We start from the raw sequence: 21029 nt of genomic DNA on the forward strand, positions 1-21029 counted from the left end.
AAAGGATCGTTTGTGTAATAGATTGATTCCAATGCATTGCTTAGTCAAGTTTGTGGCTTCCTTTCGTTCTGCCTTTTAATTTATCCAGTCCAAATCATTGATTGTATGTACAAATTAAATAACCAAAAAGTATGTCGCCAAAAAAATCGCCAGATGGGATATTTTTGTCGCCAATAAGGAAAAAAAATCGCAATTTGCGACATTGGCGAAGCCCAGGACGATCCCTGCATTACAAAAAACTCCTTTGAATGAATTCACAGTAACCCCAGAACAAGTTTTGTCCACAGATAATGAAAACTTAATTCCAATAAATAATCCAAATAAATGGTTCCTCCCAAATGATATCTAAACACAACATTAAATGCATCTGCAGATTGATATTAAAACAAGAACATATGAAAATAGGGATGAATTAATTGTCCACTTCTTTATATACACACTACCGCTGTACATTCCACTATTTTCCTACTTGATCTCGGGGCCCCGAGTGGCTGAGTGGTCTAAAGCGCTCACCGTTACAGATCACTGCCATCTCACCTCTGTCTGCGTGGGTTTAAGTCCAAGGCTCAGCTAGCGTGGGTATGTGGGAAAGCCTGCCAGTAGCTTCTCATGGGTCGGTGGTTCTTCCCTGGGTTTTCCAGGGTTCTTCCTCCACCAGTTATACTGGCCACTATGTATAGCCTATCTTATGCTGAAAAATGGCATTAAACCCTAGAACAACAACAAACTACTTGATCTCTGTCATAGTTCTGCCCATGTGACCTACATCACAATACCTCATATTGCAACAGAATCCATTGAGAAGTTACCCCAAACTTGTCAACAGGTTTATTATTAAGACTGATTTTTAAAACTTGCAAACACCTATTTATATCTCATATGCAATCTACAGTCATGCACCAAACATAAAAGATACAATATAGAAATGCATAACAACATGTAAATTTATAATTTCTTTTAAACTTACAACAACACTTAAAGAAACAAAATGACAAAAATAAAATTGGCAACAATTAATTTCAAACCCAAGAGTAATGACTTAGATAGCTCTATAGTTTTCTCTGTAAGTATAAAAGCATCTTTGTTCCCACCAAAGAAACTAGAGTAAACACCTGGCATTATACTGTACTGTGAATTACCATAACTAAAGAAGGAATGAAACAATATACCAAGCATCATATGTGCAAAATAAACAAATTCAAAATAAATATCTTGTTGAACGCCTTAAGAGTTGACCCTAAGGAATAAAGACAGGATATAAAGCGGGCTCTTTATAAAAAAAAAATCAATCTTGGTAAATGGATGGTACCTAAACACAAGTAGCTTTAGTTCTGAATTGCTGTCATGATGAATTCACACAAGCTTTAGGTACTGACAATGCAGGTCAGATGGAACTTTGGTCTACTGTTGCTGTTTTTTCCCTTTTGTTGGCATTAGTGTCATTGTCATCAGATGCTCATTTCCTGACTAATTGTTAGAAGATATTGCATATTTCTTTTAAAAGGGCTCAGCTGATACTGTAGTGTCCTGTACAAATCACTGGCTGTTATTATTATTATGGTATATTGATGATTTGACAATATTGCCCAAATCAAACTTTGGGAAAACATTGATTACTTTCCTGACTTTTATTTGTGTCATCACCAGTTTAATTTAGACAACATTACACCAAAATAGGGAATTGTTTATTTGTCAGTCAATCAATTGCAGGTGATTACATACACACTCAGCAGACCATGGTTTCTTTAAAGTACATTAGAGTAGCTTTTGGAGGAGCTGTCCTTTTTACAATATAATTACAATGACAAGGATTAAATTTTAATTAGTCACACTGGCTTCAAGCCTGTTTAGTGAAGTCTAACCTTTAGCTACATGTATTCTGCTGACTGGCCATGACTGATCAGAATATGTAAAAGGTGGAGCAACCTAGGGATGCATTACAGGAAGAAACATTGTGTCCTTTGAGAATTTCATGAATATTTGACCCAGAAGCTTGGGTCCCTGGGAGCCCTGGACTATTATCAATGACCACTTACCGGGTATTGTAGTATCACAGGATGTGAATGAATAGATGAAGAGAGGATTCAGTAATTCAGAATGACAGAATGCATGAATAGCCAGATAAAGGTAGATAAAGTGGGGAAGTTAAACCTTGCTCGACTTGTTTTGAAATAGGAAAAAAAGCACTTTCCCCAGACTTAGCACTTAGGAAAATTTTACTTGTCTGAATTTGAAAATGAATAGTTTTGGGCATCGGGCTATGGGATTTGATCAACCCTGATACCCAACTACATTTCAGTGCCCCGTTTGTCTGTTCTCAAATATGAAAAATCATCAGCAGTTATGTGTTGAGACACATGAATCAACTTGGCAATACAATTAGAATGTTTGCATCTGCAGTAGACCCATTTCAGAATCTTTAGATGACTATCATAGATGCATGTACATCACTTACATGTATATAAAAGCAATACTGCAGTGAATGGGATGTTGGCAAGATAATATTGTAACAGGATGGATTTGTTCTGTTCCTATTAAGGCACAAATTCTAGTTTTAGTTTTAGATCTGGAGAGAGATGGACAACTCCAAAATAATGGTGTCAGATGCAGACAACTAATAGGATATTTTTGTTGTTTATTTTGAATGTATCAAACTGCAGATATAAAACAGATGGACTTTATTTTAAGCACTAAATTGTAAAATTATAGTAATTGTGAGATAGCTGAGCAGTACTCAAGAAATCTGATAGCCAGACACCTGGGGCCCCTCTAATTTCAGATTGGGCCCATCCTGTTTTCTAAAAGAGATCAGGCTTGTCCAAAAACTAATAAAATTTGTCAGAGATGAAATGCGGAAATGTATTTTCAAGATGTTGACATGCCTGCCATAACACAGAGCAGTTGGATTTAGATCACTGTCCTACATGAAGTGGAAATCTGGTTTTAATCAAATTGTAACACAGCATGTCATTCTGAAAACTAGACCAACAAGTAGATATCCACCTTTTTTTCTGACATTACTGGCAGCGCTGCGAGTAATGTCAGAAAAAAGCAGAGGCCTACTTGTTGGTCAAGCTAAAACATGATTTATACTCAAAAACTCCTCTGATGTGACCATTTCGTGAAACCAATTTTCAGTAATATTCAAAATAAAAGGAAAAAAATACACTTTCAGTATATGCCAGTTACATGTAGCATATATGAATGGTGAACAGTCATGATCGGAGCTGATGTAAAACTGTCTTGTGGGTAGTTTAAATAGCCATAAGTATATGGCACAAAGATTAAATATAAACCACCATTTCACATATAACTTAATTGGCTGACAATAGAAAGTGAGATGTGTTTGAAGACTGCAGTGGGTGAGCCCATTGTGCAGATTTGCATAGGTACAATCAGGACATGGAACAACCCAAATTAGGTAAATCAGAGATGCTAGATGTGTGTAGGAGAACAAAAGTTATTATGTATCATTGCTTTAAAAGAAAATGTTAAAGCCATATGTGTTATAGGTTTCTGACAAGTTTGTGAACAGCGGCAATGTTTGTTTGAAGTCATATTTTACAGCAAATATAAAACGCAAAGCATGAGCACTTCAGTTGTCAGAATAGTATTTAAGTGTGATTCATTTTTGAAGCTGAGTTAGCTATCAATAATATCAGCAAAGCCCAACAAGCAAATGTCAGAACAGGTCAGTGGAGTTTTTCATTGTGAAGCATGCCAGCGAAAGAAAAAAAGTTAGAGGAGATGCAGTTGGTTCTTTATATGTACTGCAAACAACATAACGATGTACTTCAACTTAGTTCTGACCAGGATTCCCTCAGAGAATCCAGTAGAAAAGTTTGAACACCAGGCCCACCCAGTCTCAGTGAGAGTAGTGATGAATACTAATGACACTTGCATTACCTTCAAACCCCCTTTGAATTTAGATTTGAACTGTAGCAATTGCAGTCTTGTGTGACAGATAATATTTAAAAAATGGGAAATTTTGGGCATATGGCAATTTCAGTCAGGGCTTGTGAGTTTTTCAAGTCACCAGCCCTGAGCCTTTGTCCAAAAATAATTTTTCTTTGGCACTGCTAAGCCAAAATATTATCAGGAAAAATTAAACACAGGTAATGTTCCTTATTCTTTTCAACAGTATCTTGCCAACCCAGTTCCCTAAAGTATCTCAACATGAATAAATACCTGTTTACTAGTACCCCAAATCTAAGACCATAAAATGGGATAAATTTCAGTGTTTGCAAGACAAAAAAGGAGCTATTTAAAAATAGCTTTTAATTTTTAGGTGTGCTTGTTTGGAATAACATTCTACATGGTATTAAATCAGCTGCAAGCATCTCCTTATTCCACAATAGGTGTATTAGATGGATGAAATCATAAAAAAATGGTGTACTTATCAAAGTACAATGTATATGTTATACCACCCACCTCCTATGCTTCATTTTCATTTCTGCAGCAGTGTAACATTTATGTGACTAGTTGTTCATATACTGTGTATTTGCTGTATGTGTGTGAACCTATTATTAGCTTTGTATCTTATATGTACATAACATAGGGCCTCAATGTAGATTAGTTTCTTAATTTTAAATAATTGAGTTACCGTCTGAAAATAATTTATTGTTGTTGTTGTTATTATTATTATTATTATTATTATTATTATTTGAGTTGTAGAAAAAAGGGTTATTAACCACCTGATCAAATAATGAACTAAATTCTTAACAAAATCACACACACACACCTCACAGGGACTCGAGCTTTCAAGTTAAAATATGCATGAAATTCTCAGTGGACCTTGGAAAATATTCCTTTTCGAACATAGGCCATACCATAAATTTAGCTCATAAACTTGATGATTGCTAATAGAATGATGACCAAGTTTTTGCCTCAACTAAATCACTGATTGCCTCAGAAAGACTGTTGGAAAAGTTTCCTATTCATGTTACGATGGAGGTACAGGGATTTTTCATTGCTAATAATACACATCCTTTTTTAAAAACAAATATGTTATCATTTCCATTTCCATTTATTTATTTATTTATTTATTTGGTATGCCTCTTTGTTTATTGACACGGCATGTGAATCATCCTTCGATTCATTTAATTTCATATAACCTAAAATCTAGACAGAATTTCCATTATAGGCAGTCATGAATTTATACTTGTATAATCTTTTAAATATTTAGATTATATGACTTTATTTTTGATCAAAATTAAATGAAAAATTATTACAATATTGATCCTTTTGAAAATGATTATACTATACAATGAGAATACATGTACACTCATTATGTAAGCTTTTCTTGCCTCCAATACATTAGCCTGCCTATTTATAAAGCTTTTTAACCAGCTGCTAGACAGTGCTGATTGGTCATATTTACTTGTTTCCTGATATTTTTGTAATTGTATCGTATACTAGCCATTTTAGCAAGCTTGAAGAACATAAGTGTATAAAGTACAAATTACAAAAATATCTGAGGTTATCAATCCCCTTTAAAAACATTTTTAACTGTATAAAGTACACCTGTGGCCAGTGGATACAAAGATGTCTTTCAGGTTTGTGTTCCTCTTTAAAAACATTTATAATTGTATAAAGTACACCTGTGGCCAGTGGATACAAAGATGTCTTTGAGGTTTGTGTTCCTCTTTAAAAACATTTATAATTGTATAAAGTACACCTGTGGCCAGTGGATACAAATATGTCTTTGAGGTTTGTGTTCCTCTTTAAAAACATTTATAACTGTAATTTTATAAAGTACACCTGTGGCCAGTGGATACAAATATGTCTTTGAGGTTTGTGTTCCTCTTTAAAAACATTTATAATTGTATAAAGTACACCTGTGGCCAGTGGATACAAATATGCCTTTGAGGTTTGTGTTCCTCTTTAAAAACATTTATAACTGTATAAAGTACACCTGTGGCCAGTGGATACAAATATGTCTTTGAGGTTTGTGTTCCTCTTTAAAAACATTTATAATTGTATAAAGTACACCTGTGGCCAGTGGATACAAAGATGTCTTTGAGGTTTGTGTTCCTCTTTAAAAACATTTATAATTGTATAAAGTACACCTGTGGCCAGTGGATACAAAGATGTCTTTGAGGTTTGTGTTCCTCTTTAAAAACATTTATAATTGTATAAAGTACACCTGTGGCCAGTGGATACAAATGTGTCTTTGAGGTTTGTGTTCCTCTTTAAAAACATTTATAACTGTATAAAGTACACCTGTGGCCAGTGGATACAAATGTCTTTGAGGTTTGTGTTCCTCTTTAAAAACATTTATAATTGTATAAAGTACACCTGTGGCCAGTGGATACAAATATGTCTTTGAGGTTTGTGTTCCTCTTTAAAAACATTTATAACTGTATAAAGTACACCTGTGGCCAGTGGATACAAATGTCTTTGAGGTTTGTATTCCTCTTTAAAAACATTTATAACTGTATAAAGTACACCTGTGGCCAGTGGATACAAATATGTCTTTGAGGTTTGTGTTCCTCTTTAAAAACATTTATAATTGTATAAAGTACACCTGTGGCCAGTGGATACAAATATGTCTTTGAGGTTTGTGTTCCTCTTTAAAAACATTTATAACTGTATAAAGTACACCTGTGGCCAGTGGATACAAATGTCTTTGAGGTTTGTGTTCCTCTTTAAAAACATTTATAATTGTATAAAGTACACCTGTGGCCAGTGGATACAAATATGTCTTTGAGGTTTGTGTTCCTCTTTAAAAACATCTATACCTGTATAAAGTACACCTGTGGCCAGTGGATACAAATATGTCTTTGAGGTTTGTGTTCCTCTTTAAAAACATTTATAATTGTATAAAGTACACCTGTGGCCAGTGGATACAAATATGTCTTTGAGGTTTGTGTTCCTCTTTAAAAACATTTATAATTGTATAAAGTACACCTGTGGCCAGTGGATACAAATGTCTTTGAGGTTTGTGTTCCTCTTTAAAAACATTTATAATTGTATAAAGTACACCTGTGGCCAGTGGATACAAATGTCTTTGAGGTTTGTGTTCCTCTTTAAAAACATTTATGACTGTATAAAGTACACCTGTGGCCAGTGGATACAAAGATGTTGATGAGGTTTGCATCCCCTTTAAGAACATTTATAAGTGTATAAATTATACCTGTGCCCAGTTGATACAAAGATGTTGGTGAGGTATGCATCCCATTTAAGAACATTAATAAGTGTATAAAGTACACCTGTGCCCAGTTGATACAAAGATGTTGGTGAGGTATGCATCCCATTTAAGAACATTAATAAGTGTATAAAGTACACCTGTGCCCAGTTGATACAAAGATGTTGGTGAGGTATGCATCCCATTTAAGAACATTAATAAGTGTATAAAGTACACCTGTGCCCAGTTGATACAAAGATGTCAGTGAGATATGATATTCCCTTGCAGAGTAAAGTACTCCTATAGACAATTTATATGAAAATGCATCAGAAGTGTGGGATCTGTTTTTAAAAAAACATGTATATTGTAAATTATTATCAATGATCAAGATGAATAATATTTATTCAGGCTAAAGTCATTATCAGGTCGGAACCATGAATCGATGTTGAAACTTCTCAGCTTGAATGTATGCTAAAACTAGAATATGGAAGAAAAATGCTAAAATTAATGACAAGGATTACAAGGTTGAAATTAATTTTTAGAGTTGCTCAAGATAGGTCTTCTGTTTTACAAAAATATCATGTCTGATTTTGCTTGCATTAGCAATTTTTAGGTTCAGATATGTAGAGAAGTTGAGGAGCTTTGTGAATATAATGCCAGATAATTGATTCATATTTCATATTTAATTCAGCTTTTGCATTATAAATGTTTCTAATGTTTTCAAAATATTGTGGTTTTTCTTCATTGCAGATATTGGTGCATGTGACTGCGACTTGACGGCCAACTCCTGTGACATCAACTGTTGTTGTGACAGTGAGTGCTCTACACAGGACAAGCAGGCATTTGTCTGTCTGCCCTCATCACTTACGTAAGTCATGGGAGACATTTCTGTTGCATCTATGTAATGAAACCTAGGTTGTATGACACATCCACAAAGTTTGGTAACTAGATTTTGTGGAAAACTCATCTTTAATTTAGTCACAGCGACCTTGACTATTGAACTTTGTGGATGGCATGCACTTAGGGTAAGGAAGAATCCTATTGATCTGGGACTCAAAATGCCTATGTCAAGGTCACTGACTAAAAGAAGAGAAATGGTTTCGGCACAGATATTTCAGTTATTCACTTCAAGGACTATTAATCATGTGCTGTTCATTGTACCCACACGTAATAACACATAGAAACTATGAACAGTGTGGCAAACAAACTGATGAGGATACCAACATAGCTACAACAAGCAAAGGAGGCATGGTGAATTGGATCAATTTATTATCAGATTTTATCAAATCAGAAAAGGAAAATATATTGAGTAATATCCATTTTGATAATAAATTGATCCAATTCACCATGCCTCCTTTGCTTGTTGTAGCTATGTTGGTATCCTCATCAGTTTCTACCAAAAAAATGTTTCATCTCACACAGAAACAATTTGCTAGAGTTTAGAAAATGGAAAAATATGATCTCTCTCTCTCATCAGCCCACATGCATACATGCACATTAACGAAATACTGAGACGCTTCAGTATAGCTTACAATATATATGTTAAACCAGTCGGCAAGTTTACATCTGTTGGAGGAGAACAATCTGTATCTATTACTCTGTAGATTGTGTGTTTGTGTGTGTGATTTGGATTTTTAATGTATCTTTAACAATTTTTCAGTTATATCGTTATGATGTCTTCATTGTGGCAGTTTATAGTGATGTCTAGCACAGGGGCATCATGCTGCAGAAATGTAGCATCATGTCCCACCCAGTTATTAAATCCTGTCACCAGGCTGACCAGTCCTAACATGGACCTCTTAATGCTGAGTGCCAAGCAAGGCAGCTTTTAGTATCAGTTTTATAAGTCTTTGGTATGACAGAGCCAGAGTTCAAATTTGTCACCTCCTGCATCTGAGGCGGATGCTATAATCAATTAATTACGCCACTGCAGCAGTCTACTCTTTATGTAGCAATTTCCATATGTCACCTTATCTACGTATCACATCTCATCTGTCAGTCTCTGTATACAGATCACAGATGATGTGTTAGGCTAGGACAGATGTTTAGATTTCTTACTGATTTTTTTTTTTTTACCCATCTCAGCTACAGTTTTTAAGCTTCATCTACATTTTCTTTGCAGTGTTGATGATCGGCTCTGTTTCCGAGAGGAAGTCTTCCTATTTGAAAATTCACAGTACAAGTCCAATGTCACAAGTGAAAATCTGTTTTGTATCTACTTTGACAATTGTAAGTAAATTTCTTAGTAATGATAGCTACAGCAGTGCTGCATCTAGGATCCAAAGGGCAGGGGACATTGTTTCCTCTTGGTGTAGGACACACAAAATTTAAAAGGGGACAAAAATATACTGGGTAATACTTAATGCACTAGTAGTTGTGAAAAATGAGATAACCTTATTGTTTGATAGTTTTGCTACTTTAACTCATCTGCACTGCACTATCGTCATTTCTTTGGACACTTGTATTATTGGTATAAGTAAAACATTCACATGTTTGAATGTATTGTTCACACTATGTAGTTTTCCATTCTAAATCTTGTTCTCATTTCACTTGAGTGTTGACTCCTTACCTACCAGCATTTATTATTATAATTCTCATGTTTTCTATGTGTTGACATAGTTGCACTAAAGAAAAACACTTAGTGCAATTTTTTTTATTTTGCACTGACATAAAGTATGCCTGGAGATGTTGGGGAGGGGGGTATGCTCAGGAACCAAAATCTGGGGACTTGGGACAAAACATTGATCCAGTGCTCTAGTTCAACACTGCCACAGTAATATCAATCTCAACATAAGAAGGCAAAATAGAATAATGTAGATTAAAATTATGGAATGCATCTATTGTTGGAGAGGGTATTTCTTGAACATCTTTATAAATCTTATTTTGGTCAAATTAGTTGTTGTTGTTTTGGGTTTAATGCCATTTCTCAGTGCAAGATAGGCTGTATATGGTGGCCAGTATAATTAGTGGAGGAAAAACCGGGGAAAACCCCTGTAAGAACCACTGACCCACAGGAAGCTCCTGGCACCTTTGTCACATACCCACATTGACCGAGCCAAGGACTTGGACCCAACAGACAGAGGTGAGATTGCAGTGATCAGTAAAGGCTAGTGCTTTCAACCACCTGGGGCCCTGGTCACTTTGTAGATACTTATTCAGAAAGCATGATTAATATCTAGAGAATGTTAATAAATCCATAACATGACAATGTTTCTGACAGAGTAAAAATATAAAAATGTCAATTGATTTATCATTTCAGTCATAACTAACTCACATGAATTTTGCTGAAAACTCATTGTATTTTCCCCAAAACTCTTTGAATTTATCATCTGGAATGCATATTGTTAAAACTGAATAAAATAAATAACTTTTTAAATTCAGACTTTGTGTTGTTCGTGTATTTTCCAAAAATAATGAATAAATAAAAAATTGGAAGACACTGAGAATTTGAAATGACATATGTCATGGGTATTTACAATATGGAGTAACATCTCTTTGTTGTAGTGGCACATTAATTGTGTTTTTTCTTCTACTTTCTGTATCTATTTATGCAGTGATAAGAAAGTAACACATGGAAGAATCCAACTTTAGTGAGAAAAATTCATCTTGAAGCTTTTGGAAGTCCTTATAAACTCTTTGAGAAGTTTTTGAAATTCTTTCTGGGGCCATGTGAACCATACATAAGGTACTTGGATCTGTTCTGTTGACATTTAGTTATTATCATTTTATTGCTTGTTTAGTTTTATTTATTGTTTATTCATTAATTTCCATCTATTACTGTTGCTCAAATTATTCATGTTGTAGATAAACAGAGGAATTACTATCAAGAGCCCGACCTTGTGCGAAGTATTACGACATTTGAGGACTACATAGCTAAGTATGCGGGGCCTTCCTTCCTGACTGCCAGATCTTATACAGTTGACACGTTCACCTATAATAGCTTCTACAAGGTATTTCAAACAAGATGTCTAGTGTACAAGATAAGGTTACTGAGCTAGATCTTTTATTATTTATCTGAAAGTCACTTTTCTTTTTTTTTACTAGCTAGGATAATGTGACTGGGTGGGACATGATGCTACATGTCTGCGGCATGATGCCCCAGTACTGTCGCTATAAACTGCCACACTGCAGACATTATAGTGATATGGCTGAAAAATCGTTAAAGCTACATTAAAAATCCAAATCACACACACAGTTCATATACTCTCTCTATAATGGATTGAGCACTATTCCAGCTCACCACCCACTCAGTCACACCAACGATTAGTCCTTCCTGACCAGATTACATGAGTTCTATTGTATTAAGCAAAATTCATAATATAGTTTATACATAAAGATAATCCTCACAATAATATCATGGTCTCTGACCAGGAAATTACTTAGATCAGTTTTATAATGTAATGATATGAACCAAAGAGGAATCTCATGATAGTCCATGGAGGTCAGAAGATGGGTAGTGGTAGGTAGATGTGTGGTACCCAATAAAAGGTGGGTTGGGTTAGGGTTATATATATATCAATATATATATAGTGATTGTATATTGAGGTAGTGGGCCAGTCCATACCTTAAGAAAATGGTGCCAAATGTTAAGCAAAACAGGTTTTATCAATGTGACTTATGGCTGTTATATGAGTGAAAAATTGTTAGAGGAAATATCTTTTTAAACTTGAAAACATATCAGATCAGAAAAAGGACAAATCAATAATGCTTTACAAATTTAAAAGGAAGAATATGAGGTTGATATAATACAGCACTCAGATTGAGCACATCATCATGCTGAATTTATGGACTTTATGATCTTTCAGCAGAAGTTATCAGTGTAGATTTGTTAAAATGAGTGTTCTATTTAAATAATTTGTCAATATGTTTTGTGTTTGTATTCTAGTACTAATCAACATGGATTTTGCCCATTTGTGAAAGAATTTAAACCATCTGCAGATCCAGGTTTTGTAGCAAAAATAAATGTTCATTTCTCATAGTTTCCTGTAAATGTGGCATGTAATATATAGATTATACCTCTTTAGGGGTCGGCATGTATGGAATCTATGCAAGCTCATTTTCTCCATTGAACAATAGTTGGTATGAGTGTAATTTAACACATGTATTCCTTTCTTATGATCAGTTTGGTACTGGACATAGACCAGAAGAGTTTATGTGATGGCCTGTTGTCTTTCACCTGTCTGTCCATTAGCACAAGTTTGTTGTCACTCCTAAACTACTTGGAATGTTGCCATAAAACTTGACATACACAGTCATCCTTGAATCTTGTTGGTCCTAATGAATTGATAGATCAAATTAGTATGAGATTTTCACCAAAAGACTTATGATATTTAGTTGATCCTAATGAATTGATAGATCAAATTGGTACAAGATTTTCACCAAAACACCTATGATATTTATTTGGTCCTAAATAAAAATAGTACCAGTCCTACATACAGTATGGCCACCATGATGGCCAGCTTGAAAATTGTATTGTTGGTTTAAACACTCTGCAGTTAGAAAGAAGAAACAGTCTTATCCTCAAATTTCTGAAAGCTTAATTCTGGCTAGTAAAGGGACTGTTGTTTTACAGAGGTGTTGGACCATTGTATGACACAATGGATTTTTTGACAATCTGCTGATTGTTTAATATTTGTGATTAAGATAGACCTGAGCTAAAAGAAATGTGCAATTATTGGACAGTTTTTGAGATCTGTAAGCTGTTGGTGCCAACCCCAGGCCACCATTCCATTTTTACATGAATGGGTGCAAGAAGAGCAAAGGGGCAGTGGAAGCCAGTGAGACCTTGTTCTGGTATGTTTCTCATAATACCACAACAGTTGGCATGTGCTGTAGACTTGACAAGCTCACATATCCCTCAGGGGACAAAAAAGAGGCTGAGAGTTTCCTTGAGGCTAGTGCAAAATATCGATTTTACTCAATTTAACAACTGTCTGGAATGTGGAAACACTAGTTACTATTTTAAAGAAATGTTTTACCTCTAGTGTACAGTAATCTTGGCTTAAAAGCAAACATGATAGACCCAGTTGGGCTTATTGACATTTTACCAGATTAATGTATCATCAATAAAGGCTATATAAGAAACATTCAAATGCACAGTAATTAAACAGAATTTACCAAAATGTTCAGGTATTGAAAAAAAAATATTTGGACACCATTTTTGAATTGGTGTCCAAGTTTTGATCCAGTGAGCAGCAAGAGGGTGTCCTTGACAACATTGACAATGTTTTCAACAACAGGGTCTACATGCTGAGCTTGTTCTCTGGAAAGCAGTGCAGACAATATTAGAGGGCTTAAAGGGTGACTCTCCCTCTCACCAACTAAAAGCAAACATGCAACAATTTTTGCTCTCTAGAAGGACTCAAAGTTGAGGCAGCATTAGCTGCATGGTCATGTTATTGAGTAGCTGATCTGGTAATAGGCCTTAAGTTATGAAGCATGGCATGTTCTGTCACTTCCAATGTTTCTATTTTAACTGACAATATACAACTTATAATGAATTCCCAGTTATATTTTTATGAACTCCTTATGGGTTTTGGCACTTCTGCAAGCTATGAGCACATTTGATGCCACTTCTTTGATGACAGCTGAAGTGTATACCTTGTGTGATGCAGCACATATTCCATTTTTCAAGGCTGTTTATTTGCTCAGCTCATTTAGAATAACCTTAAACTGTTCTCAAACATGGCATTGTTGCATATTGCTGTAAATTCTAATATGTGTGGTCTGTGATTGTGTTGCATTTGATTCAACCAAGACTCTGATTTCACCATACCCTTTAGCTTTATAGTCATTAATTGTGCCTCATCTGTGAAAACAAATCCTTAGTCCTTATTGTGGCACAGCAGTATCATTCTAGAAATGAAAACTGGAGTCCCTTTGGTAATTCAAAAGTGTGGTCATTTTGAAAAAGCAGGGATCACAAACATCCTTACATGTTTCTTTTTTAATTACTACAACTTCAGCCTTAGTCTGATAAATCATCCTCCAAACCAATATTGACATGTTGGTGATTCAGTCTGATTGAAATAAGATCTCCACGTTTCTTTGTGGAGATCTGATAAACACCAATAAGAAAACATGTTCTGTTGACCTTGTATTTCACTAATCAAGGCACAACATTCATATTTCTGAGAGTGACACATGTCATTTGGAAGATATAACTACTATCAATAGCATGAATTTGCCACACTTGATTTGATAGGCTACTAAAAATAAGTGGACTGGGTATTTCAAGGGTCACCAAAACAAATACTTGTATTGATGCCTGTCAGATCTCCATGTAGGACTAAAGAAATCTGACTTTAATCTTATTGGTTGGTGGTTAAACTGCCAACACACAAATATGGGTTTGGGAGTTGTTTTGTCATCAGCGTTCCCAGCTGCAGGTCTTGTGAAATGAAAATTGTTCTAATGCTTGGGTATTCTTCCCCCTTCTGGAGTTTTATTTTGTACATGTGGGCGTGCTACTTTGGAAATGAATACAGCAGTGTTTCTGCAGAAGATGTCATCGTCTCTTTTTTGTTTTATATTGAAGATCATTGACTGTGTTGAGGGCTCTCATTTTATATATTTTAATATCAAATTCATTTTGGTATTTTCCCCCAATCAGATAATTATATGCTATACTAATAATGTAAAGGTCATGCCTGTTTTATAGAATTCTTTTACAGTTTAAAATAGGATAAAATAAGAATACTTTCTTTATGCTGGGATCAGCCTAAATCTATTCCAATAATCTGGGATCAACCCAGAATACACTCTTATGCAGGGATCAGCCTGGCATAGATTTAATTAAGATAGGATCAACACAGAATACACTAGTATGTTAGGATCAGCCTAGAGCCTAGTTACTTTAATCTGGAATCAGCCCATAATACACTTGAATGCTGGGATTAGCCTAGAATACACTTTGATCCTGGGATCATCCTAGCACCAATTATACTTGAGCTGGGATCAGCCCAGACTAAACTGTAATGCTGGGATCAGCCTAGCACATAGTGTATTAAGCTGGGATAGCCCAGAATACACTTAAATGCTGGGATCAGCCTAGCACAGATTTTATTTGACCTGGGATCAACCTAGCACCATTTCTACTTGAGCAGGGATCAGCCCAGAATAAACTGTAATGCTGGGATCAGCCTAGCACTGAATGGAGATCATAATATTATTGTACATTCAGAGTCTAGCCCATGAGTAGACTCCACAGAGAGCCAGAGTTTTTAATTAAGTATTGATGTTATTGTAGTTGTTCATTTTAATGTTGTAGAATATTTGTACTAATGAATAGTGGCTTCTTGGAGTGAAAGAGAGATTGCAAGAGAGAATGAATGCATATATTCATGTATCCTTTTCTTTCTTGCAATGCATTTATTAAATCTTTCCTCATATAGTTCTGTATTTTTGTTGTGTGTAGTGTGTTCTTAATTGGTGCTGAAGCTAATCAAAATCTGTAATCTTAGTTGGAGTCAAATACAAACGTGATACACAAGATCAATTTCAGATATTGTGTTAGCTTGTTAATATAACATTTTTAAAAAATGTCATTTTGGCAATATCATGTCAAGGGCTTGAACAGAGACAAATTGACAGACAAACATGTAGATTAATAGACATAAATCGAAAGATGGGCAGGAAAGGAGCATCATACTGTAAAACCTGTTGCAATGACAGTATCAGTATTTGCAATACCTAATGTATTTAAGCATGCATTGTTATATTCACATTAGCTTATTCATCATAAAGAATAAACAGTACATTATGACTCTATTATTATTGTTGTTATTATTATTATTATTATTATTATTATTTGTACACTTCTATAGTTTGGTGATCCTATTTACATCATTTATGAGAACAACATTACCCAAACACTAGGAGTCCCTACCTCAACTGTCTCCAGATTTTGTAATGATCAGAATCCTGCAGGTGAGTTTAAAGATTTTATTTCTTAAGCTATTTGTCTGTCTCAATCAGGTCACATATTTTATCCCAATTTCCGTTAATCATAACTTTTCACTGTCCCCACATTTTCACAGATACTGTAAATTTAGAAATTTTGTGCTATTAAATGTTTGAAATTTGTTGATTGGTATGACACTGTTGTATACCTATATTTCTAAGCTTGACAATTTTATTTTCTCCCCAAATTTGCAAAATTTTATACTCTTGAAAATCTTTTCACAAAACATTCATCTTGGAGCCACAGTGACTTAGTGGTTAGTTTGTCTGATTGGTGTCTGAAAAAGTCATGGTTTGAATCCTAACATTGAATCAGTTACCATGGTGTGTCCTTAGGTGCAGCACTTTGCTTCATATGCCTTGTCATCAAATAGTCTACTTGTGCTGCTGTGCCATAAAACAAAACTAAATCTTGGTAAATGCCAGTCATTGTTATAGGTTGTCACAGGAATTTCCCTTGTAGTTATATTTTATTATATAACAGAAAAGAGCTGCACTGTGGATTTTTCCATTTTGGATCCAGGTCCCATTCAACTTTAGTCATTACCTTTTATTGACTGGTATCTTCTTTAATATTTCACCTTTTTCAATGAAATTTTTATTTTTAAAGTGAAAGAAGTGTACAACTTAAATATGAAGCTTAGTCCCTTATACACCACTCATGCAACCTCAAAAAATGTCTGACACATACAGATATCAGTCACTTCAAGGCAGAACTCTGCAGACAACATCATAAGTCCCTAAATCTTCAATCACCAGATATGTTTGTTTTATTGAAATGCAATCTTGAAGTGCTGTTCACCATTGGTGATTTTTTTGTTATCACTGGTGCCAACACGTTATTTTTAACATTGCCCAAAATCTTTCCACATTTTGTAAATTCTACATATTTGGAGAGAACTTCACTGTATTCATGCATTTGTAAGAACAAGTATTATCACTGCATTATGCTTACAAATGTTAAAAAAATCCAACTTTTAAGAAATTAGAATTAAGTTTGAGTGTAAATTGTACAGTCATTGAAAATACATGTATGATTCAGACCCACATTCTTTTATTTCATAGACACAAATATGAACACATAGATTGACTATAAAACATAAGAAGGTTTCAGTTAATCATTAATACAAAAGGTTGGAGTCATGTTTGGGATTTGGGGCAAGTAAGTCTTTTCAAATTTAAGCTTTGTATATATTTGTCAGTCATTTTGACTCATCATTATTTTTTTGAAGTTTTATATTTTAATGCATTAATTTTATTGTTTATCTTTCTCATATTTCTGACTGGTTCAGAGCCTCAGTAGTAAGGGTCACTACTTCTAGCCCTAGAATGCTTGTTATAAAATTTGGTTGTACTATTTTCAGTATACAGGATTCTCAGTTTGCAGAGAAATGTGACCCTGGGCCTCAATTTTCGTATTCCTATTGAGAGCTCTGCTGGTATTTGGTTAAAAAAGTAGCATTGTTTTATTACATGATGTTGTTGCAACTCTGTGTCTTAAATTAATTAACAGAAAGAAAGTGAAACCAACAATTATAAGTACAACCAATAAATTATTTATTTATCTACATTACAAAGTGAAAATTTAAGAGACACAATATTGTGAATTAAATTCCAAAAAATCCCAAATGTCCTATCACAAATCCAAAAGTACAGATTGTTCCAAACGATTTCCAGTAGTCTTGAATGCCAAGATGTACCACAGTGATTCAATCCAGCATGTATTTGAATAAGTTACCAGTAATTGTAAGGTAAGGTGTTAATCCAGAGTCAATTAGCACTTAGTAATTCCACAGAATAATTTAAAAAATAATTCTTCTCTGATAACAAATGGATTCCAGAGATTGATCTAAGATGGGAATTATTTTACCAATAATTGTAAAGTAAGGTGTTAATCCAGAGTCAATTGGCACTTAGTAATTCCACAGAATAATTTAAAAAATAATTCTTCTCTGATAAAATGGATTCCAGAGATTGATCTAATCTAACATGGGAATTAATTTTACCAATAATTGTAAAGTAAGGTGTTAATCCAGAGTCAATTAGCATTTAGTAATTCCACAGAATAATTTAAAAAATAATTCTTCTCTGATAACAAATGGATTCCAGAGATTGATCTAATCTAAGATAGGAATTAATTATTTATTTATCAAGTCCCTATTTATACACATTTTCACTTGACCTTAATGTGTGTCATTCCAGTGGAAAATACCAATCAGATTGTAAAATGTCTGGGTTTAGAATGTTCTGAACTCAAAAGCTGTCAACATGTTATTTACAATTTTCAATCATGGACAGAAGTTAAGCACACATTTTTGCATATAGATTATGATTGGTCATGTTTGGCCATCAAGGCTTTCTTGTAAGCTGAATTGGATCAATATCAGGTTTTCATTGATCCATGATATTTATCAGCTTCCATACCAAATCATAACAACAAGCAATTCAAATATGTAATTTCATGATGTTAAGCTATGAGGTTATATTAGTAGCATTCTCCTGCATTTCCTATAATTGTGTTGATTTTCTGTGCAACCTTTTATGTAATTTCCCTCTTCTTCATTCACCAAGATTTGCACTTGTAACTTTCATATATAACACAAACACTTGTATTAAAATTTATACTTACTCCTTTTCCTGTCTTTATTTCAGCTTACCTTAAGGACCAGAACCTTGAGTGTTTGAGACAGATAACAAATCTTTTCACAGATTGCTTGACACCTGCCCTGAGTGCTCGAACTTACTACATGGGATTTAGAGTTGTCAAGGTGAAATGGCTGATCCTTCATTAATTCTGAAATTTCATCATATTACAGGAAAGTCATTGTTACAAAAACACTTTTATTCTGACCTGTTGGGTAGACTAATAGATAACTTCAGAATACTAGCTTTGAAAATTGAATGTAACCAGTTTCTCCAATTTATGCAAAGTATTCTCTGTAGCCCAGGTGTTTGAGTTGGCCTTTGATATAGAGGACATTACAAGCCCAGAAGAAAGTTCTGACTTTGTTGGTTGTCCACCTACCTCTCCACATGTTTGAATTAAAGTTTTGTTGATTGTATCATATTTTCTGTATGATTTTGGACTCTGTTTGTTTACAAACTTCATAAGTGTTTTGCTAAATTGATATTTTAATCCCTTGCTATTTTTGGTTGCAATACTTTTTTTCCAGAAGACAGGTGTTTGGACACTAAGAATACCTGGTATCTCATTTTCAGGTATAAAGTCAAGGATGTGGAAAGTGACAACATTGGGGAGGGCAAGCAATCATAGTTGCTCTTTTACTCCTTTTTTGCTGTGTTTCTTAGATATTTTTACAGACTGAAGTCATAAGTTGACCAACCCAAAGTGAAGGTGCCTAATGACCCAAGGGTGTAAGATAAAGGTCATGATTACAGAAGGCAATATTCGTCTGCTGGCATGATAGTAAACCCGTTAAGTTTTCCAGTTTCCTTCCATATATTTTACATATTTATGGTGTTTACTGGTATTGGGCATGATTTTAAACTTTGAGCAAAAAATACTTTTGTTTTAAGTTTGTCACAAATAATACCTGAAATACAAGCTTAAAGATGGTTTACATGTCATTCATCATGAAATTAATATGGTTTATATCATTTTCTGTCATATTTCAGACGCCTGGCTTATTTGGCCGAGTTGTAAATGGAACTTTTGTGGATGTCACTACAACCACCACTACCACTACAACGACCACTACTACCACCACTCCAGCACCTACCCCAGCCCCAACCCCGGGTAATGACACCAATACAACCTCAACAGCAACAACTTCAGTGTCAACAGCAACAACTTCAACATCAACATCAACAGCAACAGCAACAACTACTGCTCGCCCTACCACTACTCCTAGTTGGTTTTGTTTCACTTTTTTTCTTTAGTTTATTGAGTTTTTGACCTCATTTTGATGCAGACAAGCCATCTGTGTTGTTTCACTTCTTGGGGCAAATAATATTATGTATTATCTAGTGTCTTTAACAGTTTTAAGACAAAAGGACATTTCAGCTTTTGAAGTCATAGTCTAAGATGATCACAGATGTTTTACTTGATAAATTCAAGGATTTATTAACTTGAGAAAAGTCTTACTGAGACATGAGGTTTATGAATTCTTGTATCTATGTTATTAAATGTCAACATTTTGTGTAGTGCAGTTGTTGCATCAAAATGAAGTCATATTTTTGTCTCACCTGTGTAAACTTTGTGAGATATAGTAGTCACTTTTTCAATGGTGTAGTCATCATTAGCAATATTAAAGTTTTTGAAAGCCACAGGTCTTCTACATCTGCTGCTGCATTCAAGTGTAACTCTTCAATAATATCACTGGCAGTTTAAGCTCTAACATGATTGTTTTTGTCTTGCCTGTCAAAACTGCTCAAACAGTATGGTGAACAATGTTTTACTTCTAAGTTTTTAAAGTCATAGAGCTTTTGCATTCAGCTGAAACTTTTGGTTATATTACTATGGGGGTATGAAGCTTATATGCTAAAATGCTAGTTCTTGTCTTGTTTTTCTCACCACTGTAAACAGAAAGATTTTCATTGTCAAAAATTTTGTATTTAATTTTTTGGTAAGTGTTATATCTATATATAATAGATATTTTGTGCTTGTCCTTTGTTCATGACTGATGGTAGAATTTTGGCCTTCCTGACTAATGTTATTTTTAAAAATGTTGTTTACTGATATCTGAGTTCACGGTTTTGCCTTATTTACAACTTAGAATGTTCTAGAAACAAACTTGTGACCCATGTCATGGTAATTTTATTGTGACTTAGATTTTTATATAAGGTTGAGGTAAAACGATATTATTCATTCCAGTTCCTATCTTAAACTCAGTTTGTGGAAGTATTTTCTGTTGCATTTAGACATAATTTGAGAGGAATCATTTATTTAAATGATTCATTGGAATTACAAAGTGCTCATTGA

At 34.4% G+C, this 21029-nt stretch overlaps 1 protein-coding gene across 1 annotated transcript in view; it reads left to right on the plus strand.

The window, feature by feature from the left end:
• Nucleotides 1-21029, plus strand: part of LOC149785806 (tectonic-3-like) — a 68569-nt gene that overhangs the window by 5218 nt on the left and 42322 nt on the right. Inside the window, exons 2-7 of the mRNA XM_089979742.1 lie at nucleotides 7877-7994; nucleotides 9249-9355; nucleotides 10931-11076; nucleotides 15952-16054; nucleotides 18740-18855; nucleotides 19724-19958. Of these exons, the coding sequence (XP_089835868.1) occupies nucleotides 7877-7994; nucleotides 9249-9355; nucleotides 10931-11076; nucleotides 15952-16054; nucleotides 18740-18855; nucleotides 19724-19958 (825 nt within the window). The remainder of the gene's footprint in view (nucleotides 1-7876; nucleotides 7995-9248; nucleotides 9356-10930; nucleotides 11077-15951; nucleotides 16055-18739; nucleotides 18856-19723; nucleotides 19959-21029) is intronic.

The sequence above is a fragment of the Sinohyriopsis cumingii genome, chromosome 13 (assembly GCF_028554795.1).
Source record: "Sinohyriopsis cumingii isolate HCF-2022 chromosome 13, ASM2855479v2, whole genome shotgun sequence".
Taxonomy (NCBI): domain Eukaryota; kingdom Metazoa; phylum Mollusca; class Bivalvia; order Unionida; family Unionidae; genus Sinohyriopsis; species Sinohyriopsis cumingii.